The sequence below is a fragment of the Osmerus eperlanus genome, chromosome 1 (assembly GCF_963692335.1).
Source record: "Osmerus eperlanus chromosome 1, fOsmEpe2.1, whole genome shotgun sequence".
In the NCBI taxonomy this organism is placed as follows: domain Eukaryota; kingdom Metazoa; phylum Chordata; class Actinopteri; order Osmeriformes; family Osmeridae; genus Osmerus; species Osmerus eperlanus.
Window position 1 is genome coordinate 22,107,829 of NC_085018.1, and position 25,150 is coordinate 22,132,978.

Sequence of the window (25,150 nt, forward strand, 5' to 3'; positions counted from 1 at the left end):
CGCCATAACATTCTGGCAAATACAAAGAAAAATAATAACAATGTAACTGTATACACTATACAGTAAATTATTCTGTTGTTTTGTATGTAGACCACTGTATGTGCAACTTTGTGTTGGTTGGGATGTACACTGTGTACATATATGTAAAATATAGTATTTGTTACCGTGTATTTCTGTGTTCTGAGTATAAAAACAATATTCTCAAATATTTTACAACACACTTATGTATGTACTGTCTGTAGTAAATGTAACACTGAACAAAAAAAAGGCCTAACTCACTATGATGAATGAAGAAGAAGTGTTTTCCATTCATCATAGTGTTTTACATTGAGCACATCAGTGTTCAAATGGTTCTTAAAAATGTCTATTCATATGATGGTTTGTGTTTGTCATTTGAAAACAAAATACCATTTTGAGATTAAATAACATTGTTTTGAATGTTAAGTTTAATTTTGCAGGAGAAGTGAGGGGTTTTGCCCATTGTGTGTGTGTTTTTTTTATTTGTGTGTAGAATTCTGAGAGTATGAGGTATGCATTCAGAAAATGTGTGTAACCAATCGAGAAAAACTAACATTTTATTAGAGTAGATTTTTCTTTGGCTAGTGTCACTATTTGCTAGCAGTGATTCTTTAGCTCTAAATAGCCTTAATCCACAGAATTATCAAACCCCCCAACTGTCATTAACTCTAAACGGTGTTGGCTTGGGTAACTCTTCAGTTTTTCAGGCCCATTAGCTAGCCTTCCATGCGTGTCGAGCCCTCATTGTGTCAGTAAGCTTCGCTAGCTAGCTAGCCAGCCACCCACACCCTTAACTTGCTCTTGCTTTTTCTCCAGAGCAATGGCTAGCTTCACGTGGCAGTGGCTAGCTCTGCATGAAGAGGTGGAAGTTTGCACGGGTGAACTCCTGGTGGATGGAGTCTATGAGGGCGTCTGAGTCCTGGCCCCCGTCCGGAATGGCCCTGCTGCTGGGTGGGGCGGGGTGGTGCTCGGGGGTGTAGGTGAAGCTGTAGGTGCTGTGGTACATCAGGCCATCCAGGCGGAGGAGGGACAGGGGTACGGTGACGGGGTGCCTCAGGCAACGCCACTCCCCGCTGAACATAGAGACGTCAGGGACCACACACAGCATGGACTTGGGGGACCTGAGGTGGATTGACAGGATTCCAGTGAATCTCAAAGCACGATTTGATTTGTTTACCATCAGAATAAGAGAGAGTTACCATCCTATGAGTGGATTCATTCCTTAAACCTTCGTTAAAATGTAAATGGACAGGTGTTGTAGCTCTGGGGTAGAGCATTTGACCACTCAACAAGTTGCAAGTGAAATCCCATTGCTTTGGATAAAATAGCCAGGTAAATAAGTACATAAAAGGCTTTTAGAGATGATTACAGTATACAGAAACACAGCATGGTCATCACACTGTCTTTTGGACTAAAACGAACTTGAAAGGAATGTCACAGATGCAATGCAGTTGGCTGGAATGTTAGCAAGGTATCATCTGCAACTTTGCGTTTGTCAATGTACTGTAGAGAAAGCTTGTCTTCGCAGTCAAGAATGGTTGGGGAACAGGGTTGCGAGGGTAGGGGTCCAGTAAAGGGGTAAAAATGATTTAGGGAGCATCAGCTCGCATGGTCCACTAGTACTTTTTTTATGGGCTCCTTAATTCCTGACGATGCCTCTGGCCTCATATTTCCAGGCCTCCCCATGTGACAGTACCTCACCCTCACTCACAACCATCCATTTAAAAGATGCCTCTGCATAGTAGCAATGTTTATCAGAGGAACCTGAGATGGAAACTGTGGAGACCGTGGCAATGTGTCACAGAGTATGGGACACAGTCTAACTAGTCTAGATCCTGACTTCTCGTCTTCCATTTAAACCCAAGACTCCTGGCCACTATGGATGATCACGTTTCTCACGTTAATTGCCTGCAGCTTGGCATACAAAGACCACATTGTGGATTACTGCGTTAAACACACACAGCTCTTGCGGTGTCGAGGGGTATTAGCAGGACCTCTCTGCTTGGCCAGACCCTAACAGACTCTTGATGGATCAGCAATGTGGATGCGGTCTGAAGTGTGATGATGACGCTGATATAAAATGCCTAGACTGCATCACGTGAGCTCAAACCTCAGTGACACCAAATGCTGCTGAGGAACATTCCAAGCACCCCTGAGGATCTGGGACAATGGTTCCTCGCAGCCTGGAGGAAACCTAACAGAGCTCCATTCTAGACCTTGGGTCCAGACCATTCACCGTTTCTGAAACGCCCTCTATAGCTCTGTGTTTTACCCCTCAATGTGAAAACATCCAGTCAGTCAAATGAATTCAGCATTTGAAAATATATCCATTTCAGTGAACAAAGTTAGTTCTAAGATCTAAGATTCTAGACTGTGTATGTGTATGTTTTCTTCCATGCATGCATGTATGTGTATGTTAAGCAGCTGGAGGCCCCCGTGGTAAAAAGAGGGAGGGTGGAAGTGATAAATAAGGTGGAGGGGACCCCCCCCCCCCCCCCTCTCTCTCTCTCTCTCTCTCTCTCTCTCTCTCTCTCTCTCTCTCTCTCTCTCTCTCTCTCTCTCTCTCTCTCTCTCTCTCTCTCTCTCTCTCTCTCTCTCTACATGGCCTGTTAATCCAGTCTGGTAGTCAACCCAGGGGCAGGCTATAAAACCCAGCCAGGTGAAAAGGACTGAGTGGACCAGTCAACCAACAGGCTTGTAACCCTGAGAACTACAACATAATTACATAGGCATTAGCAACTGAAGCTAGCACATTTTCACTGGCTGTTTTTATTGGTTGTCCTTTTAGGGGCTAAATGACTAGCTGAGGAAAAAGGCCTTTACATGATTAAAGACATCAGGTTGCAGTAACCGTTCGTACAACAGGACTCACTTGAACATGGTTTCAGCTTCAACATTTCCGAACCAGACCTTGAGGTGAGGGCTGAAGTTTTCACCATTAATCTCCAGCATAGCCACGTGTCCTCCCCCATTCACCTGGAAAACACAGACAAACACACGCACGCACACAAACACACGCGCACACACACACAGTTACACAGTCACACACACGCACACTCACAGAAGATGGAGAAAAATGAGCCATGTAGGAAGCAATACCCTAATACCCAATACCCAATAACCCTAACCCTCTCTTTTCTCTCACCCTGAAGTGAGAGAAAAGAGAAAAGAAAGTAAGTAGCCGTGTGGCGTGGGCTCACCTCCAGGCCAGTGATGGAAGGTACCGGGCTGACAGGGTTCTGGATGCAGGCCGGGCTCTGGCTGAAGCAGTAGTCCACCACCTCCGTACCGATGATGGTCCAGCAGGATCCATCGTTCAGCACCTCCCGCATTGGCTGATCCCGCTCGCTAGAGGAGGCCTGGGTGGAGGTCGAGGAGAGGTTAGTTAAAGCTTGGGATATGCTTGATTTGGAAACATCAAGGCAATAGAACTGAGGTAAATCTCATGAATGTTGCCCATTCACCAGTGCACCCCTATCAAGCTCTATGCAGCTTGACGACAATTTGAAGTCTAGACCCAGCTACTGCCCATGAACCCGTTACCACAGAAACGACCCTACTTTGACCCTCTCCAGAAGCTGACCACTGCCTACATTCCACAGGCCCAGGAAATCACATGATAAGTTTCACCATTCTTCTACCTTCTAATCAACGCTCCTGTGAGCTGGCTCTGAAGTTAAACAATTAGAACTAATTCTGGAGTGGCGGTACGTAGCCGGCTGTGTGCATGCAGCGTCCTGCTCTGACAGGAACCATGGCTGGTCAGGTCATGGCTGGTCAGGTCATGGCTGGTCAGGTCATGGCTATTTGGTGGCAGTAACATGAGAACATGGACAGTTAATGTTTCTAGTGAAATCTTATTGAAGTTTCACTCTGAAGCAATAGCAAAAAGCTTCAATAAGAAATGTCTACCTGGAACCAAAATTGATTTTGTAAATGTTTCTTAAACAGTTCTGGACCCTCCTGGTGTGTGTGATTCTTACCTGGTACTTTATGATTCTGTCATTAGACAGACACAGGTACATCTGCCGGTCGTCTCTGAACTGGAAGGCACACTTGTGGAGCTGGGAGACAGGCTCGTCTACGTCCAAGATGGCGTGCTGCTTGCTGACCTTACGGATCACCTGGACAGATAAACAACACCAGCCCTCACACCACACTCACTACTGTGCTGAATGTGATATATACAAACACTCACAAGCACGTGAAATTCATACAAGCACACACATACATACACATACACACATCTCGATAAACACACAGCACTTCTAACTAGTGACTATGACACACACAAATACTACAGTAATCTAATCTAGCCTCAATTTGTGACATATCTTTTTTCAAAACAAAACAGCTAAAAAAGCATTTCTTCCCAAAACAGCCCTCTATTACTACCTCTTGGTGCTGTGTAATAATGTTGTTGGCATAGTTGTTTTTGTTAAGCTAGCTTAGTTAGTAGTTTTTCTAGTGAGGATTGAGCCAAGGTGTCAAGTCTGTTATTATGTTTAAATGAGGCCCATAAGAAGGCCTGAGGCTTCTGTGTCAGTCAGATTGGGCTATCCTCAGGACTGTAGAGATGGCAGTGAACTAGATTGCATGAGATATTGAGGCTAATTGCTAGTGATTTGAAGGTAAACCCTGGGAAAAAAACACTAAATATATATGTCAACTTTGAATCACAAGTTTGTACTTTTGGTCTGAATGTTGATCTCCCCCTCACTACCTAATGTATATACCGCCCCCCCCTTCCTTAAGACTTGACAAACCGTAACCGTAACCATAAGTAAACACAGGAACCCGAGTGTAGATCACCCTGGTGTTTTACCAGCAAAATATACCATCTCTTCTATTCAAACAAACCCCATAGCAATCTACCTCCTCTGGAAAAACACAGGAGCGTAGTATGGAGGTGTCCATTACCCAGAAGCCTCAGCTGGGAGGCTGGCGCTGCCGTTTTAAGGGACTTGAAAAGGTCTGCTCAGCAGATCGCCATTAAAGTTTTATAAGAATACATTTTCTCTTACGTACACGGAGGGAAACAATAACAGTAGAAATGTGAGGTTCAGCACATTGTGTAACACCTGGACTCTGAGGAGTAAAACACAGAGGCAGAGAGCGAGGTGTGTCCCTGCTAGTGCTTCTCACGGATCTGACCATGGCATGTGGGTGTAGCAGGGGTGGTTTAGAAGATTCTGTGAGCCAGAAATTAGGATGTCATCCTGGTGTAAGGATATAGCACACACCTGGAGCTTGGCTTGGAGAGCAAGAGGCAGTGGTTTGAGCCCCTACTGACAGTAAAGTGGGGTAAAGTACCATGTGTGGGCATGGGTTTGTGTGTGTGTGTGGGTTTGATGTCTGTATGTTACCAAAGGGGGCAAGGTCACTCCGGTTAGGGTGCAGACCAGCTGAACCACACAGCCATAGCAGATGAAGCCCTCACACATCATGAAATCGGCCTGGTCAGCATTCGGTTCTTCCACTAGACACACACACACATCATGACTTTAATTGGTTTTGAAAATCCAACTATGAATACATAACCGAATAGAAAAAACCCATTCACTGTGGAAAATAAACATTTTCCTCAACATTTGCATACTTTTTCAGGGTGATACCTAGTCTGCACCACAGTCATGATGGGAGGGACAGTGGACAGAAGCCTGGCAGGCTGAGGTTACATGAACCTGGGAGGTCTCTGCATGAATATTAAAACATTCTTGACATCTTGGCATCAAAGCTGACCAAGCTTTCAGAGTCTGAAGAGTGAGCAGCGGTTGGACAGTTGAGTTCTGCTTGTGAATTATTTTAATTTACAGTCTGGAAACAGACTTTGGTTAGGACTCATCTAATTTTGTACACTACGAATGTCTTGACATGACAAAAACTGAGTATGAGTAAATGTATCATTATTCACACCCTGCCTAGCCTAGGTGTGCAACACAAGAACACAAAACGGTCATCTCTTCTACAGCCGTGGCCAAAAGTATTGGGAGCGATATACATTTTGTGTTTGCTGGGCCTTGGCATCAAATGAGTCATATCACCAGCACAGGGGAAAGTGTGAATTAGTTCTAGCCAGGTGAAATCACTCTATCATTCTGATTGGATTTTAAGAGCAGATTGACGACTGCTGTAAAAGAGGGGACTATTTGCATATATAGAAAAATGTCGCACCCAAAAATCTTTAAAAAATATGAAATGTGGCTTATTGTATTCCAGTATTCTATAGAAACATGTGAAAACATTTTCCTCAAATACTGAACCAGCAAACTTTGCAAAACACAACATGTCATTGCCAAAACTTATGGCCACGACTGTACGCAGCGATACCTCATTTAGATGGTGTGATCTGTCTGTACCACACACATCTCTGAGTGTTAATACAAACATCACCAACTTACACCAGTCACTAGTACAACATCACCATACATTCTGGCGCAGCAAACTTGTGCGGAGGACACATCAGACACCAGAGCGTGAAGGACCCCAGAAGGTGTCCCACCTACCGAGAGTGATGGTGAACGCGGTCCACTGACGAGCACTGGCTACGAACTCCCCTTTCTCTACTGCAAGGTACCGTGTGCTGACAGTCTGCGACCGCAAGCGGTTGAACAGGGCCACCCTCGACCTCGAGGAGATACACACTGCAGGTAGACATGAAAACGACCCACACACGTGATACACAGACTCACACACACGGACACACAGAGGTCGGTTTCGTTTCATACAGCAAGAACAAAAACGTTAATCCACTTTATAAGTAATCATTTTCCCCACGCCATATACAAACAAAGACACTTACATGCACACACATTCTAACCAGTGACAGTCCAACCTTGATGAATCTCTTTTACTTTTGCACACACACCAGCTGGCACCACATTCTCCCGTAGCTACCGCGGCAACGTGAGAAATGTAATGTCCCTTGACTTGTGGCCTTAGCTGTCAAGGCTCCTTGGCACCAGTGTAGTGAGGTCAGACGGTAGAGCAAGGTAATCAAGTCCCCCCCTCTCACCCCCTCCCCACTGTCGAAACCCCACAGCCCCAGGTCCGTGGTCATAACGGCCCACTGCCCTTATGAGGCAGGAACCCTGACACACAATGACATATAGGGAACCCAAAACATGTCAGTATCACCTGTCAGTCACTCTGTGCCATCCGACAGTAGACTCGAATACAGTAAACTGCATGTTTGGCATATTTGGAATACTTTGGGTGCACTTGTAACTTGTTTGAATGTATATATTTGCATTTAGGGTAAGTGTTTAAAGTAGGACCCTCAACTCTTAAGTTGCTATTATGTGGGATTCACACGGACAGTCTTCAGACAATTATCATGGTCGAAATGATCATGGTGGGGCTCAACAGAGGTCCCATTATGAAGACGAGGATGTTGAGGGGCGGGCCCTGTTGCTAAATCAAACAGCCCTCCGGTAACTCACGGTCTGCGTTCTTCATGGACTGTCTCTTCTGGGACGGTTTGGAGATGACCTTGATCATGTTGCTGTGAAAAGACCCCACTTCCTGTCCGCTCTCCAGGAGGAGGCTCAGAACCAGGCGGAAGTGCTTCCTCTTGTCCGTGTCAGAGATGTAGAGAGACTTGGCACAGGCAAACATCTGTCACACACACACACACACGTGAGGAAATATCGACAGAGATGTGTAAAGAAAATGTCAAATATAAATAGCATGTGAGTGACCTGGCATACAGGCGTCTGCCCCATATGGAGACAAAAATAAAAGATGACATTAGTTGATGACAATACAATCATTTGAGAAATCTAGAGTGACTCAAGCAGACTGGTGAGTAGCTAACCTGCACCAATCCTCTCCCTCCCTACTTCTCACCCTGCGGTCACATTGCTCCTCGAAGGCCAGCTTGTAGGCCTCCGCCTGGGGGAGACATGAGCTGTCCACACTCATGTACCCACACAGACGATAGCATGCATCCCCGAAACCTGCGGCTGTGGGAGGGGAGGCCAGGGAGGTCAGGGAGCGTCACAGTTGACAGTTTGTATGTGTGAGTGTTCATGTGTGAAGGAGAGAAAAAGAGAGAGAGAGATTGAGACACACAGAGAGAGAGAGAGAGAGAGAGAGAGAGAGAGAGAGAGAGAGAGAGAGAGAGAGAGAGAGGTGAGCTCACCTTTCAGGTGATCTTGTTTGACTCTCCACCCTGACCCGCTGATGTACACACAGGGAGGAGGACAAAAGAAGCTGGATGGATGAACGTATGAGCGCATGAATGAATCAATGAATCAATGAGAGAGGGATGGAATGAACAAATTACTGAATGAATCCCCTGACCTCAACCGGATCTGACATTTAACCCCAGCCCTAACACAGCCATGTTGAGGAGAGCGCAGTATGCCAGGTATGGTACCGTTTCTCGTTGCCGTAAGATTTCTGCGCCACCTTGGCGTGCAATATGGTGACGCGCTGGTCTGGGTGGAGCTGCAGGATGGCTCTTCCTGTGTCTGTTGTCCTCCTATGGGGGTGGAGTCCCTGATCAAGCCTGAATATTGGACGGTACATGGCCGCTCAATAACAACAAACCACTTCCTTCCAACAGAGTCAGTGCCATAGCAACCTGGACTATAGGCTGTATCTGTGTAGATGAGGGATACCATCCATCAATGTCAAGTGTCTATACACTGTGGCTCAGTTCGGCGTGTGATGTAAACAGCTTCCACCAGCAGGGTGGGATGCCTGGATACAGCAAGCAAGACTGACAGAGGACAGAGCGTACTCTACCACATGCCAAAGATGCTTTCCACTGTGCTCTGAGGTACATAGAGCAGTAACATAGAACTTCATGAACCTTTTAATGCCATTTCCGACTTGTGAACCCCCAGAACATTTCCTCTCGTCTAAACATGAGGTCAATATTTTAACTGTTTCCGTCTTTTCATTCTTACTTCTCTTTGCTGCTTAGACTTTCTTTTTTTCTCTCCTGTTCTCCAATTGCACTCCCAGTCTTTTTGTCTCTCTCTCTCTCTCTCTCTCTCTCTCTCTCTCTCTCTCTCTCTCTCTCTCTCTCTCTCTCTCTCTCAGACATAATTGCATTCCTCAGGACAGAGAGTGATGCAGCATTTTATAAACACAGACCTGCAGTGGCTTCTTCCCCTGCATTCCTCCCCAAATCCCTCCATCTAGCATTAACTTTCCTTCCTAGTCAATAAACTCACCTGAGAAAGAAAGACCTCAAGAAACATAATTCCCTCCCATTCACCGACACACACGTAAAAACATACGGCTCCCTGAGACTCAACCAGCTGTCTTAAAACACAGTAGTTCCACTCAGGTTTCATGTGCTCAGCGAGGCCCAGCAGGGGGTCTGGAGAACAGAGGCGGCCCAGAGCCCGTGTTAGTGTCTGGTCCTCTGTCTCCAATAAGGTCGTAATGAGCGAGCAGTAACAGAGGACAGGTTGTTACATCTGGGCCCAGGAGTGTGGAATGTTGCTCATTATGAGGAGTGCTGACAACAAGAGTCTTTGATAGGAGAAAGTGAGAGAGAAACAGAGAAATAATACAGAGAAAGAATACAAGGGGTTTGGGGCTTTACAGGTCATAGCATATCATCTTTCTCACCCTTTTCTACTTGTATGTGTGTGTGTGTGTGTGTGTGTGTGTGTGTGTGTGTGTGTGTGTGTGTGTGTGTGTGTGTGTGTGTGTGTGTGTGTGCGTGTGTGTGTGTGTGTGAGTGTCTGTGTGACTGTGTGTAGGTTAACTCCATGTTTGGTCATTTCTGTACTTTATTTCCTGTCTCAATTTACTGGCACCCTAAAGCACAACAGTTCAGGGTTCACAGTTCACTGGCTCATGCTATCCAAACATCTGAGTGTCACTAGTTTAAAGGTCAAAGGTTGCAATGCCAGAGCTTTGGACATTCTGGTATTTCCCACCAGGGAGGAGAGGGAGAGTCAAAGAGATGGAGAGAAAGGGAGCAGAAAGAGGGTGAGAAATCAGGAAAGGGAATGAAAAAATGCACTGCCATCTTCACTGGGCTTCAAGTTATGCAATTTAATTAATTTAGCCTGCCATTCATTTGTGAGCCTATGCTTGGGAACATGTGTTATTCTGAGTTGAGGTGACAAAGGTGGACAAAGGTGTGCTTTCATAAACACTGCAACGTTTCCAACTGTCCTTTCTAAAAACGTATCAACTACCAGTTTCCTTAGGTCTGAAAAAATTACAGGCATCTCTACCGCGCGTCATTCTCAAAATTCCAAAAGGTTCGATTTCTTAGAGGGGAGGGGTCTACGGTTTAAGACTAGAGTCTGGGAGATTTATACCTGCATGCTTTCAAACATCCAGTACAGAAATTCTGTCAAGCTTCGGACGTCAACGAAAAGAGGAGACAACCTTTGAACATTTCACGTCCACGCGCTCATTCCTCACCAACACGGTGACTTTGGGAGAGGTTTTTGGATACCACTGACCTTACCGGGACGTTGAACGCGCGGCACTGCTGGAGATTACTGAAGAAAAAAGTGGAAGTTTTATGTAAACTTCTTATCGGTTTTACCTGTCCCATCCCGACTGCGCCTCCGTCTGACTCTTCAGCGTTCCCAGGTGAGTGAGCGAGACTCCCGATGGATACAGGCGGGGGACATCCGCGGATTCGCTGGACTGAACTGTGGGGAATGTCACAAGACGTTGTGTCGGTATTTAATCGTCTTTATAGATCTGTCTCATTCCAAATGAGGATTTTACGGTTGCTAGTTGCTCGCAGTAACGGACAACAAAGTTTAAAATATTTATCTTGTTAGCTTATTGATTATTTATTTGCAATGATTATATAAACCAGTTTATTGTAATTAAAGTTGTACAGCGGCGTTACCAGCGATTTTAAAATAAATATGAATAAAATAATAAAATAAGTTATTTCTCAAGTTACAAAGGTTACATACATATCAGGAGAGCAATTTATGTAAATCTCTTTTTGCTATGATTAGAAAACTTAATTTGTTCTTTTGTCGGTACAAAACCGCATAGATCGTGCATAAAATGTATGTTTTTCAACAAACAAATACTACTAAGTAGCTGCCAGATAATTCAGGGGGTCCCATCACTGAGATGTGATTAGAGTTGGATTTTGAATGCATGCTAATTACAGACATGTGTGTGTGTGTGTGTGTGTGTGTGTGTGTGTGTGTGTGTGAGAGAGAGAGAGAGAGAGAGAGAGAGAGAGAGAGAGAGAGAGAGAGAGAGAGAGAGAGAGAGAGAGAGAGAGAGAGAGAGAGAGAGAGAGAGAGAGAGGGAGCTGGGCGCACACTGGCTGCCTGGTGGAGTAGAGCATGAGAGAGCAGAGCAGAAGAAATTATAAGAAAGTAGATTGGAGCAGAGGAGTGGAGGAGAGCAGAATATACTGTATTAGAGTATGACAGACAGACTAAGAAAAGGGCAAAGCGGAGGAGTGTGAGGGAAACAGGTAACAGTAGCAGTCCTCCACATCTGCTTTCAATCTTCCTTCATCAAGAAGCTGCTGTGTGTTCATATCTTAATATGGGCTCCAGCTGTCACTCACACTTGCAACACTTAAAAAGGAGTCAGGTGGCTGAGCGGTGAGGGATTCGGGCTAGTAATCCGAAGGTTGCCAGTTCGATTCCCGGTCATGCAAACTGACGTTGTGTCCTTGGGCAAGGCACTTCACCCTACTTGCCTCGGGGGAATGTCCCTGTACTTACTGTAAGTCGCTCTGGATAAGAGCGTCTACTAAATGTAATGTAACCGCACAACTACTGTAAATACTGTATACCACCCTCCCCTCTCTCACTTACACTCACACACACACGCGCACACACACACACTCTCTCTCTCTCACACACACACGCACACACATACACTCTCTCTCTCACACACACACACACTCTCTTTCACACACACACATACACAAACCAATCTCCAACCTCACATTTTCCCTATCTCATCATCTTGACATACTACAGAATCTTCTCTCTAAATGAACATTTCCCTACATTTCTCCCCCTTCCATCTCCCCATCCCTGTTCTTCCTCCCCAATGTCGCCTCTTCTCCTGTCGCTCTCTCTCTCCCTCTCACTATCGTTTTTCTCCCCTCTCCCTCCCCTCCTACCTGTCTCTCTCTCACCCTCCTGAGACTTGCATCAAACTAAGAGGAATTCATCCGAGATCCTGAGTTTGAAGCAAATGTTTCAGTGAAGCCAATCATCCAGTAGATATACATATCACCCTGACTCTACTTCAGAATGAAGGGAGAAACTGTGGACCGATGTCAGTCCACATCCTCTGTCTGTTTGCAGAACTTCCTGTACTTTACTACTGAACTTGATGGAGGTTACTTACTTCAATACCAAAACATCCAGATATCAAGACTCTATATACACCCCCTAGCCGCCCAACAATGACCATTCCGTCAGTCTATCCCCAACCCCCCAGACTGTACCAACCCTCCAGACTACATGCCCCCCCCCCCCCCCCCCACAGACTGTACCTATCTTCCAGACTGTGCCCCCTCCTCCCTCCAGTCTCTAGCCTCCCCTGCAGAGCCCCAGTCCCAGGGAGTCTTACCTGCAGTCCTCTCCTCCACCCGGTCTCTCTCCTGGACGTTCTGCATGCCCGGCAGTCACCTCACCTCAGGACAGCAAACACACCACAGCGTAGACTTGTCCAAATATAGAAAAAATCGACTTGCAGATTGAATATTTAGTATGGTCAGAATATGTAGCATTGGCTAAGAAAGCTAGCATATACTATTACTGTAAGCTTAGTTTAGCATTGTATAGCTGGAAATCTATGTAGTACAGGCTAAGAGAGAGGCTATATGCAGAAGCATAGGGTAGCTGTGAATGCTTTAAGTCCAGTTATAGTGATGTTCCAAGGTAGCTACAGGTAGAGCAGTGATACTAGTAATCCCAGTATAGTTCTGTGTTGTCCACCAGCTCCTGTCAAGAGTTCCTCACAGGGCTTCACTGGACATCCCCAGAGAGCACACTCTATTAAGTATCTCAATTCAACACAGCACGGTCTGACACGGCGGCTGTGTGTTACTGTAGCTACTGACGTGTGTGTGTACGTGTGTGTGAAAATCGTTGTGTGTATGTGTGTATGTGTTATACAGGATCTGCTATCGTTCCAGTAATAGTTCAGTGTGTAGATCTAGCTGTACCTGCTTGTTTGTCTTCAGATAGTAACAGATAATCACCTGTTTTTATGTGAGGAGTTCTCACAGCCTTCTCCCTTAGACAAACATAGAGGGAGATAGCAAGCAGTGGGTCTACATCACTGGTAGCCTTTAGTAGGAGGTCTGCTCTGAGACCAGGACTGCAACAGTGGCTGCTAACTACATTAAGCCACTGAGTCTCAGTAAACAGAACTGAACATGGCATCTGTGTTTCTGGTTAGAAAGAAGCAGGGAGGTGAGGGGATGGGAGGAGAGGGGAGCAGAGGAGAGGATACAAAAGAAGAGGAGATGAAAGGAAAGGAGTGGAGAGTGGAGAGGAGAGGAGACGGGAGGGAGGGAAGGGGAAACAAGGACCACAGGAGATACACAACAACAGCTGATGTTAGTCCATTTGACCTGTGGTCAGTCTTCAGTTCAACTGTCTGACCTGCAGCCTGTCTCCATGCCCAGTCCCCGCTCCACACTTATCTACCCTCAAGTTCTGCTCATGCTCTCGTGGTTCCCATTCTCATACTTTAATCCTAGCTGAACGGTGCACTGATTGGATAGTGCAGGTTTCCCTTCCATTTTGCACAAACAGTTCGCTCCTTCTGAATCCATGATGTACATACATGACTGTAGAGAATGAGTATGCATACACTGGCTCATGATGGTTTGAAAAGGTGGGAGATTGTGAGTTGGTGGTTTGTTTGCTAGGGAAGATTAGACATGCTGTAGGTGGATCAATCTTGGTTTAGCAAGGCTGCAGGTTGAGCTTGGGGAGAGTAAGGGTGAGGGATAGGGCTGGTATTTTGGTGAGGGTTGCGATCTTGTATGGTTAGGGTTAGACTAGTGTTGCCATCAAGGTTTTAATGAGGGTTGCAATAAATGTTTTGGTAAGGTTTGTGGTCATATTTTGATAAATGTTGTGGTCAACATTTGGGTGAAGGTTGTGGTCAACATTTGGGTGAAGGTTGTGGTCAGTGTTTGGGTCAGGGTTGCTATGGATGTCTAGGTGGAGGTCAGGTTTTTCTGAGAGGTCATATGGAACAGAGGAAGTGTAGAGGAAGCGTGATCATCCTCCAGTCCCCAGAGGGCAGCACTCACTTCCTGACCTCTCATTGCTTCTGCTGCTGCTGCTGCTGTGGCTGTTGTTGTGTTACTAAAGGCTCCTCCTAGCCATCTGCTGCTTCACTTCTCAAACTTTCCAGTTCTTTGTTGGGACAGTGTATATTTGGACAATGTTGACTAAAATGTTTTCTTATTTAGCAAGAAAATTTAAAAAGTTTATCTGTTTATAACAGTATTTCTGTTTATAGTAGCTTCCTCTGTGCTATTGCCAACTGACGGAGGAGGGGAAATATAATCACATTTTCTTTGTGTCAGCAAATGTGCTGTGCCTCAAAACAGCTCCCCTTTCCGGAAAATTAATGTAAAGTTTTGTGTTTTTGTTTTTGCAGGCTCCAGCATCATTGTGGTGTAAATTACCTGCAGTACTCAGAACCTTTTTTTGTCCAGTTAAACAGTTACCCAGCCCCCCCTCCCCCCTCCCAAGAGACTGAGATAGAGAGTCGTATGGGCTTAGCACTCCCGCCAGTGAAAGGGTTAACACCAGGTTAATAGTAGGCTGTATTATGTTGTTCTTAAAGACTAATTATAGAGAGTTAGGCAGTGACCCATATAGACTGTGTGTGTGTGCATGCATGGCAATTTTTTGGACCTGTGAGAAGAGGGGGGCTGTGGGAGAAATGTTAAACTGAATTTTTGTGGTGGGGGCTGCAGTGTGAGGGGGCTTGTGAGAGGCAGGATGGGGGGGGGTCTGTGGTAGCAGTGAGGGGTTTGGGGGCTCTGCAGAACGGTCGAGTGTCCACACTGAAGTCTCTTTGTACCTGCACACGTGCTCACACACCCACACTCACACACACTCTCCCCCCAACCACACACACACACACTTAGCCCCCGGTCCCAGTTCATGTGGGAAGTTAGTGAAACAACTTCAGTTCTGCATCAGGTCTCACAGGACTTTCTGGGAGACCAGACCACATAGAGTTGTGTGTGTGCATGTGTGTATAGTACAACAGTCTCTCTGACAACCTAATCTTCGTGAGGGGAGCTTTCTCTCCCATCTCTCTCATTCCCTCTTTCACTCTCTCCTCTCTTCTGGAGCTTTCCCTCAATCATCCCCTCTGCCTCACACATCTCCCTGTTTACCTCATCTATTTCCCATCGTCTCTCCTCCTCTCTGTCATCCTGTCATTTTTACTCCAACCATCTGTCTCTTCTTCTCCGTCTCCATCTCACCCACCCCACCCACCCACACACACACACTTTGTCTTAGATCTTTTTCAGCCTTTCCCTCTATGTACTTGGAAGAACTGTATGTGCGGGTTTAAACGTTTCGTACCAGCAGGATTACTTTAGCTGTCTCAGTTTCACTTTGCCGTTCTCTCTGTCTGGTTCCGATCCTCTGGTCTGGTTGTGATGGTACGAGACCTCTTCAGGACCCTGTCTCCTAGGACCCCGGGAGAAGGGGTGCCTTTCATAATGCCTGTGTTCAAAGACAGCATGCCATCCCATAAACACTTTCCAGACATGGTCATTATCCAGTACACCGTTTGAACCTCCTGCCCGCAGGGATGCAGGGGTTCAGAGACAGATTAGCTGTGTGCATGGGTGTGCCTGTGTGTGTGTGTGTGTGTGTGTGTGTGTGTGTGTGTGTGTGTGTGTGTGTGTGCGTGTGTGTGTGTGTGTGTGGCTGTGACTGTGTGTGTGTGTGTATCAACAGCCCTCTATTAAGGGGTGCTAGTGTGCTCCTGAGCCAGCTGTTCTGTACAGACTGTTTTATGATTGGGCAGGGCTGGAATGTGCTGCTTAGACTGATCTCTCTCTTCTCTCTGTGTGTGAACCTATTCTAACCTGGGCCTACCCAGTCAAACCCTGGACAAACCCAACCCACCCAGTCCTACCCGAACCCTACCCCAGCCAGCCCTGCTCTCCACGGCCTACCCAGGCCAGCCCTACCCTAATCAGCCCTAGCCCTTGATCCTCTGCTTCACTTTTCTATATGCTTGAATAAATAATGTAAAAATGCCCAACTTACCCTACCCAGGCCAATTACAGCCCTCACTCTACAGATTATTTGCCGACCATGGACTATGTGTTTTCTTTTACAGTGTGAACTGACCAACTGTCCAAACCAGTCCAACCCAGCTCAAAGAGGTCACTGGGGTCGTGTGAACATGGCTCGTCTGAGTGTCTGTGTGTCTGTCCTGGTGGCCCTAGCTACCCTGGCTGCCGCAAGACCTAAAGCAGGTGAGCCAAGTCCAACTGTGAACTCTTAAAAGCACACAGGGATAGACGATCAACTCAGAACACAGCAGAGTCTGTTGTGCTGTCTGGACCAGGTTTGGTTAAAATGTGAATCGATTTTGCAGCTTTGTTAAAAAAAAATTGCTCTGTGAAAGAGGTCATAGAAATTCTTGATTTGACTGCATTTAGTCATTCTCTTCTTGGATACTTCATTAATGCGTCGCCTATCCATCTCCTCCCTCCCTCCCTCCCCAGGTCCAGAGCAGAAGTGCAAGTCAGGCCCGGTGGACCTGATCTTCATCATCGACAGCTCTCGTAGCGTGCGGCCCCACGAGTTTGAGACCATGAGGAAGTTCATGATCGACATCATCCACACGCTGGACGTAGGAGCCAACACCACCAGAGTGGGAGTGGTCCAGTACTCCAGTCAGGTGCACGCACTCCTCCACCCAGACACACACAGTCCGCTGGTGTCTTCATCCTTCCAAGGTCCAGTAACTGACCCATTATGTGTCTCCTCCTCCTCCAGGTCCAGAGTGAGTTCTCCCTGAAGACTTACTCCAAGCTGGAAGACATGGTGAAGGGCATCAACGAGATCATCCCACTGGCACAGGGCACCATGACTGGCTTGGCCATCAAGTATACCATGAACGTGGCCTTCACCGCTGACGAGGGCGACCGTGCCAAAGTGCCCAACGTGGCTGTCATTGTGACGGACGGGCGGCCCCAGGACCGCGTGGCTGAGGTGAGGTGACCTTCTGTTCTACATGGAACCATAAAGGTTATGTGTCAATCAATGGAGAACCAGAAGTAAAAACCCTTTCCGAATCCTTTTGGTTTTGTCAAGTCGTTATTTTATTTTGTTATGGGTGAATGTGACCATGTCAGGCTGAAATGTGTGAAGTATTTCAGCCTGACATCTTCATGTTAATCTCATCATGCTTATATCTTGGCGTGACAAATTGTTCCTGGTGTATGAATAATAACACGAGATAAAACACTAAGGTGGCGGCCGAGGCGAGGGAGAAGGGCATCAAGATCTTCGCTGTGGGTGTGGCCAGGGCGGATATGACATCACTGAGAGCCATGGCTTCACCACCATTCGAAGACCATGTGTTCCAGGTGGAGTCATTTGATATGATCCACCAGTTCGGCTTTCAGTTCCAGGACAAGCTCTGTGGTGAGGAGTTTTGTTTGTGCGTGTCGGTATGTGCGTTAATGAAACACAGCTCTTCAGAACAGTCAATAACATTGTGATACAGTTAAGACTATGGCTTTAACCTGAGATCATTGTCCCGTGTTGCTGGCTAAAACACAGTCCCGCATGTAATTACACTTGCTATTCCTGACTGAAATCTGAAACTCTTTCATGTAGGTCCGATAAAATCCTACCAAATCCATTAGATCCAAAAACAATGTAGATGTGATGAGAGAGAATGAAAGACTGATTCCTTTCTAAGCTGTTTCAACAAAAAAAACTGCACCTAGGATCTAGAAAACTATTAAAGAATCTTATTTCAACATTCATCACATAGCAGTACTACAGTACATTGTATCTTCTGAAGTCACGATCAATTGAATCCAGGCCCATTTCAACAGAGAGAGTTTAATCATTCAACTCCCAGTGAAACACAAGCAGCTGACCTGGCTGTGTAACCTGGCTGTGTAACCTGGCTGTGTAACCTGGCTGTGTAACCTGGCTGTGTAACGTGGCTGTGTGACTGCAGGTGTGGACCTGTGTCTGGAGTCAGACCACGGCTGTGAGCACATCTGCGAAAGCTCTCCTGGCTCCTTCCAATGCATCTGTCTGCCAGGGTACACACTGAATGAGGACGGCATGACCTGCTCAGGTACGAGTGTGCGTGTCTCTGTCTCTTTAAAATGTGTAATGCTGAGATGAGACACCAGTTTATGTTTGTCTCACCCCGGTGTAACAGGGCATTAGCATCAGAATTACATTTTAGGGAGTAACAAGTGGGTTTTCTTTGGTGTGTGTTTGTGTGTTCTGCAGCCATAGACCTGTGTGCTGAGGGAAAGCATGACTGTGAGCAGATCTGTATCAGCTCACCAGGGTCCTTCACCTGTGACTGCAACGCCGGGTACAAACTCAACGACGACAAGAAGACATGCATGAGTTAGTGTCCGAATACACCCACACACACACTAACCAGCCTTCCCCTCCCTAGTTCAGTGATGTAACTCACTCGTGTTTACATGGAACTGAAGAAGGCTGAGAGGAGAGGTAAGCTGCTGGCAGGGTGACAGACTCCAGGGAATTCTAACTGTGTGTTCCTGGCACAAGCGACTTATCTTTTCACAGTAGTTCTGTCTGTGAAAATCTAAGTTGTCCAAGAAAAACTATTTTTTTCCCTTTGTGTCTTGCTCTGGACCAAAAACAAAACTACCAGTGTTGAGTCCTCACAAAGGTCTTTTGAAACGCAGTTTATCTTACTCATATGAATAGTTCTGGGACGTTTAGTACATCCCAGACAGGATGTTGTGGAAGATAATGCGCCCACAGTCCTAGTCTGTGATGGACTGAGTAAAATTAGAAGCAAAGCTTAGTGAAACTGCTACATATCAGTTTAATTACGTTATGGAAAGCCATCTTATATCCTGCAATAATCTGATCTCATCCATCATAAGCTGCCTTGCTAAACTAAAACTTGAAAAGGGTCAAAGCATGTGTGAAGAGGTAAACCAGGGCGTGAAAGGGTGAAAACTTTGAGGCCACTGTTATAAAATATCAATGCAAAACATGCAACATCATTTGAGGAGTTATAGGAGATGACAATTAAATGTTAAATTGGATATATACTGGATTAAACTTTTGTAAATGTATTAATTTGATATTAAATACAGTTTATGGTCCTTTCTGCCTATTGGACTACAGTAACAATCCAAACAACCTTTGACATTGACATTTCATTACATTTAGTCATTTAGCAGATGCTCTTATCCAGAGCGACTTACAGTAAGTACAGGGACATTCCCCTGAGGCAAGTAGGGTGAAGTGCCTTGCCCAAGGACACAATGTCATTTTGCACGGCGTGGAATCGAACCGGCAACCTTCTGATTACTAGCCCGAATCCCTAACAGCTCAGCCACCTGACTCCCTGACATATTATTTCATTATCATCTTCACAACCAAATCATGTTGCTGGTTCACATTGTACCAGGTAAGAGATTCTTTGCTGCTTCAGCCTGCTCACGGCTGGCACCCTCCCTGCCTTCTCTCTGCCCTCAGTGATCGACTACTGTTCGTTTGGCAACCACAGCTGTGATCACGAGTGTGTGAGCGTGCTCAGTGGCTACCACTGTCGCTGTAATGAGGGGTACAATCTCCTCGAAGACGGCAAGACGTGCCAGCGTAAGTCTTTCACACACATCACACATCACACACACATCACACACAGTGGCCAGAACAGAAATACTTAAACCGAGACATTCCAAGGGTCTGCCTGAGAGGAAATGTCTTTCATTAAATCATTCCAAATACAACCCCCCCCAGAGGTTATCCTATGAAACACAGGTAGGTCTTTACAGGAGACAGAAACAGTATAAGAGCTACTACTCTATCACCAGAGCTTAGGTAAGATGCAACGGCCTAAACCCCTCCTAACATACACTATCTCCTCTCTGAGCTGTTTAGATGGCCAGCTGTTTGTGTTTCATGTGGAGAAGTGGATGGTCATAAACAGTGGTGGAAGTTCGTAAACATAAATGACTTAGTGCGTATAAGAGAGAATGTACAGCATGTGTTTGTGTGTGTATGTGTGTAGATGTCTGTCTCTCTTGTCTCCATTGAGTTCTTCCTGTTTTCTTCATTCAAACTCTAGCCACTTCTACACTTGTCAACCCTAACCGTAACCAGGCAAGCATCAATGTTAAGATCTTACATACTGTATGGCTGCTCTTTAGGAATCTTACATTTGAACTTGACAGTTACAGTATGAAATATGGTTGTTGTGAATATGACACAATAGACTTGAAGAAAATAACAGCTCATCTTCTTATAAGAATGGAACAGGAAAAACTGAAAAAATTAAACATACTTTATCACAAATTACATTGTTGTAATTCCTGGGTGATAGATATCTACGTGGTTGACACATTTGTTAAGGTCATGTTCAGCAAGTGTAAGAAACCTTTCTGGAAACTCTTATTTTCACTATGTAGGCGGCCACTTCTAACATTAATGTAGATCCATAGTAACCGCTGTAAATGGCATGGTTTCTGTTTCTTGACATTGGCTTTCTTAGGGACTATCAGGTGTTTGTGGATGTAAAGAAGAATCTTGGTTTTGGTTTGGCAACTCATCATTGAGCTAACCTTCATTCGCATCAACTTACCCCTGTAGAGTCCACCTCCTGTCAAAACGTCTTCAAATGGAACTGGTGTGTCTAACAATTGTCACCACGGTGCGGTTCTTAACCCAGGGTCAGATAAACCACGTCTTACTGCACCTCTCCTTTCACTGTCTGGGAAAGCACTGATGACAAGCATACATGATCATCTCTGTATTCTGTGATGTAGTTAGCCAGGCCACTGAAAAACCATGCCAATAGGCAGCAGTCATAATGTGAAGTCAATTTTGCCCAAGTAACATCATCTTTAATACCTGTTTGGTCATATGTAATTGAAATTGTATTGCGTAGCTGTCTTGTTTGAATACTAAGAGGACTTTATGGCATTACTATGCGATAAACAGTTGATTTGTGTTATGACCGGTGATAAACATCCAATTACACTGTGTGCGTGCGTGGGGTGTGCATTGCATGAATTGCTTGCACATGTGTGTGTGTATGTGTGTGTTTGTGTATGTGCTGCAGCCATAGACCTGTGTGCTGAGGGAAAGCATGACTGTGAGCAGATCTGTATCAGCTCACCAGGGTCCTTCACCTGTGACTGCAACGCCGGGTACAAACTCAACGACGACAAGAAGACATGCTCAAGTTAGTCTTACAACAGATACACATCTTAAAGGGATGATAAAATGCTAATTGTTTTAATTGTGAGTGACCTATCCCTTTAATTATATAGTATTTTTTCAGCATATACTATAGTTCGGAACTTCGATTATTCACTTACAGTCCTATCTCTTAATTACTTTAAATACATGTAAATCAGTATCTCTACTCAAAGAAGTATTGAAGCATTTCACCACTTTTTTACTAAACTTGTACGAGATCTAAAAAGGCACTGGAATATTGACCAAACAATGATGTCTGTCTGTTGGTCTGACCTGTTTCTTGTCTATCTGCTCTAGTGTGTGTGTACGTGTGTGTGTGTGTGTGTGTGTGTGTGTGTGTGTGTGTGTGTGTGTGTGTGTGTGTGTGTGTGTGAGTGAGTGAGGGAGAGAGAGAAATAGAGAGAGAGTGTGTGTGTGTGTGGGTGTGTGTGTGTGTGTGTGTGTGTGAGGGAGGGAGGGAGGGAGTGTATGTGTGTGTGTGTGTGTGTGTGTGTGTGTGAGACAGAGGTCAACATGGTGCTCTGTGATGAGTTAGTTTCCCTTAAAGAGAGTTGATACATTTCCCAGACCACATCAGTAGATGAGAAAACATCCAAACTTAATATCACAACATGTATTCATCACTTGATCATTCCGCTTTCAGAGAAATGTTCTAATGGTTATATCCTTCATCAGCCAGTCCAAACACACACACACACACACAGATGCACAAGTGCAGAACACACGCACACATAACCTCCTTCAGTCAAGCATATTTCGGGACACATTACTCATACTGTCAAAATCAAAAAAGCATGTTATTTAAATTAATGAACACCAAGCACTGTAGAGATAGTTGTGATTATCACCATCATCATAACTGCGCTGTCCACACCTGCAGTTCACAGACAATGTCTAAACTCCCAGTACAATAAACACAGCCCAGAGTCAGCCATCTAGACATCTCCACATAGCTTACTGTAAACTGTCATCTTCAATCTCTTCTATGGACCGGCTGTGAGCTCTACCTCTGGAGATGTTGGGTATTGCACACTGATGTAGTTGACTGTTTTCTTACCCTCACATGATTACAGCGTGAGGTACCTCTATATTCCAGTAATATGATCATTCAGCTCCAATCAATGGAGATGATGACACCCGGACCATTCCCTCTTGAATTCCTGTTCTGATGGTCAATGTTTTGGCTCCAATGTTGAAGTAGTAATATATTTGCTAGTGGTTATAAACAGGTTATAAACATGCAATTATACTGTGTGTGTGCGTGTGTGTGTGTGCTCCAGCGATAGACCTGTGTGCTGAGGGAAAGCATGACTGTGAGCAGATCTGTATCAGCTCACCAGGGTCCTTCAGCTGTGACTGCAACGCCGGGTACAAACTCAACGACGACAAGAAGACATGCACAAGTTAGTCACTTCAGAGTTTTAAAGAGACAGTCCCCCAAACTTGAAAACATGTCCCCTTACCTTGACGGTTCTTCTTATCATCGATTTTTTCAAGAAATGTACATTAAATGTAAGAAAAAGGATTTACGCTGGATAACAAAACTAAAGATTAGATTATTGTCTTTACATTGCTTTCAAGGTATGGAGTTCTACATGAATCTGTAATTGACTGCACGTGAACTTAAACATTTACCTACAAATACCAATTATCAAAGTTGTTTAATTAGTTAATTAAATCAATCTGCACAACCTAATAGTCTGTACATATGAATACAAACACAACATAGAAATATGTTGAGTCTGCAGGCCCAACAATACATTCGAAAATAATCTGCTTCTGCTGAATGAAGTAAACGCTACTTAAAGATGCTGCTTCTATGGTGGGAAAATACCGATCCTTACTCAACCTGTACCAGTTCACTTTGGCCCAAACTCTGTCATTGTGTTCATTGTTGCTTGTTTGTTTAGTTGGTTCTTGAAATCTGTGTTCCTGCATGTGTGTGTTTGTGTGCATACGAGAGAGAGAGATAGAGAGAGAGAAAAAGACATCTCAGTTTTTTATTCTCCTTGCTGACCATGTGCCTCTGTGTGTACATGTGTGTGTGTTCCTGCAGACCTGGACCTGTGTAACAGTGTGGAGCACGGCTGTGAGCACCAGTGTGTCAGCACCCCTGGATCCTACTACTGTATCTGCCCCGAGGGACAGCTGCTGCAGGAGAACGGCAAGACCTGTGGCAGTATGTAGACCAAGCACACACACATATGCACACACACATGCATACACACACACACACACACATATGCACACACACATGCACACACACACACATATGCACACACACACATGCACACATATGCACACACACACGCACACACACACACACACACACAAACACACACAGACATATACACGCGCACAAACACACATCCACACATATATACACACACACGTGCATACACGCTAAAAGCATGTTTCCACACCTTCCCAGCCTGCAAGTCAGCCAACATTGATCTGGTTCTGATCATCGACGGCTCCAAGAGTGTCCGTCCCCAGAACTTTGAGCTGGTGAAGCAGTTTGTGAACCAGGTGGTGGACTCCCTGGATGTGTCAGTCCACGGGACTCGTGTGGGTCTGGTCCAGTACTCCAGCCGGGTCAGGACAGAGTTCCCCCTCAACATGTACCACACGGCTGACGAGATCAAAGCTGCTGTTATGAAGGTAATATGCTGTGTGGAGTTAGAACTCAACTCACATGAGTCATCATAGAACCACCCTGGATGCAGAAGCAAACAGTGGACACAGAGAACATCACTGCTGTGTTATGTTTTATCATAGCTCTCAGACCTAGAGGTCCTTCGTGACATGCTAAACCACGCGTGTGTGTGTGTGTGTGTGTGTTCTGTATAGGTGGATTACATGGAGAAGGGCACCATGACAGGTCTGGCTCTGAAGCACCTGGTGGAGAACAGCTTCTCAGAGGCTGAAGGGGCCCGCGCCGCCAACCGCAACATCCCTCGCGTAGGCCTCGTCTTCACCGATGGGAGATCCCAGGATGACATCACCGAGTTTGCGAAGAAGGCCAAAGAAGCAGGTAACTAGGAGGGGAGATGAGGGTGGAATTGTGGGATACTAAGAGAGAGCGGATATAGAGCTTTCCAGGTCTTTGGTGCAGGATTGCAGTGGTCATGTGTGTGTATGTGTGCGTGTGTGTTTGGGCCAGGTATCACCATGTATGCTGTGGGCGTTGGGAAGGCTGTGGAGGATGAGCTCCGTGAGATCGCCTCAGAGCCTGTTGACAAACACTTCTACTACACCACAGACTTCTCAGCCATCAACACCATTGCCGAGAACCTCAAGCTCAACGTCTGCGCAGGTACACAACCACACAACAGTCTCACCTGAGCACGTACAGCACAGGCAAACGAGACGGAACTGGGAATGTGTTTGATGTGATTTCGACATTTTGCATTTTTGGGGCCTCGTTATTTACTTTCTTGAACGTAGGCAAATGAATCAAGTGCAACCTGAATGTGGTAGTATTGGACTCTAATGTACTGTTTCCAAACCTGAGTGTGTAAAACTTACTTTTCTAGTTATTCTACAGCTCCATCTAGAGTTTGGTATATAATGATTCTTTGAATCTAACCCCATCTCTCTCTCTCTCTCTCTCTCTCTCTCTCTCTCTCTCTCTCTCTCTCTCTCTCTCTCTCTCTCTCTCTCTCTCTCTCTCTCTCTCTCTCTCTCCCTCCCTCCCTCCCTCCCTCCCT

The 25,150-nt window shown here is 45.5% G+C and overlaps 2 protein-coding genes across 3 annotated transcripts in view; one reads left to right on the forward strand and one right to left on the reverse strand.

Moving 5' to 3' along the window:
- Positions 1-571: 571 nt before the first annotated feature.
- On the reverse strand, positions 572-13,000 carry rbpjl (recombination signal binding protein for immunoglobulin kappa J region-like). 2 transcript variants are annotated; one of them, XM_062470336.1, is made up of 12 exons: positions 12,568-13,000; positions 10,544-10,652; positions 8,399-8,503; positions 8,162-8,232; positions 7,867-7,982; positions 7,461-7,635; positions 6,525-6,662; positions 5,385-5,497; positions 4,002-4,142; positions 3,219-3,377; positions 2,891-2,994; positions 572-1,139 (listed from the first exon to the last, which is right to left on the reverse strand). In XM_062470336.1, the coding sequence occupies exons 1-12, from the start codon at positions 12,611-12,613 to the stop codon at positions 863-865; spliced, it is 1,554 nt and encodes a 517-aa protein (XP_062326320.1). In that variant the 5' UTR covers positions 12,614-13,000; the 3' UTR covers positions 572-862. The 2 variants fall into 2 exon arrangements, with proteins under 2 accessions (XP_062326320.1, XP_062326310.1); XM_062470326.1 differs by having other exon boundaries at positions 8,399-8,530.
- matn4 (matrilin 4) overlaps positions 10,311-25,150 on the forward strand; it is a 15,646-nt gene continuing 806 nt past the window's right edge. Inside the window, exons 1-14 of the mRNA XM_062458600.1 lie at positions 10,311-10,590; positions 16,333-16,471; positions 16,724-16,899; positions 16,998-17,213; positions 17,474-17,648; positions 18,196-18,318; positions 18,480-18,602; positions 19,716-19,838; positions 21,301-21,423; positions 22,721-22,843; positions 23,497-23,619; positions 23,872-24,101; positions 24,291-24,474; positions 24,604-24,756. Of these exons, the coding sequence (XP_062314584.1) occupies positions 16,399-16,471; positions 16,724-16,899; positions 16,998-17,213; positions 17,474-17,648; positions 18,196-18,318; positions 18,480-18,602; positions 19,716-19,838; positions 21,301-21,423; positions 22,721-22,843; positions 23,497-23,619; positions 23,872-24,101; positions 24,291-24,474; positions 24,604-24,756 (1,945 nt within the window). The 5' untranslated portion in view covers positions 10,311-10,590; positions 16,333-16,398. The remainder of the gene's footprint in view (positions 10,591-16,332; positions 16,472-16,723; positions 16,900-16,997; positions 17,214-17,473; positions 17,649-18,195; positions 18,319-18,479; positions 18,603-19,715; positions 19,839-21,300; positions 21,424-22,720; positions 22,844-23,496; positions 23,620-23,871; positions 24,102-24,290; positions 24,475-24,603; positions 24,757-25,150) is intronic.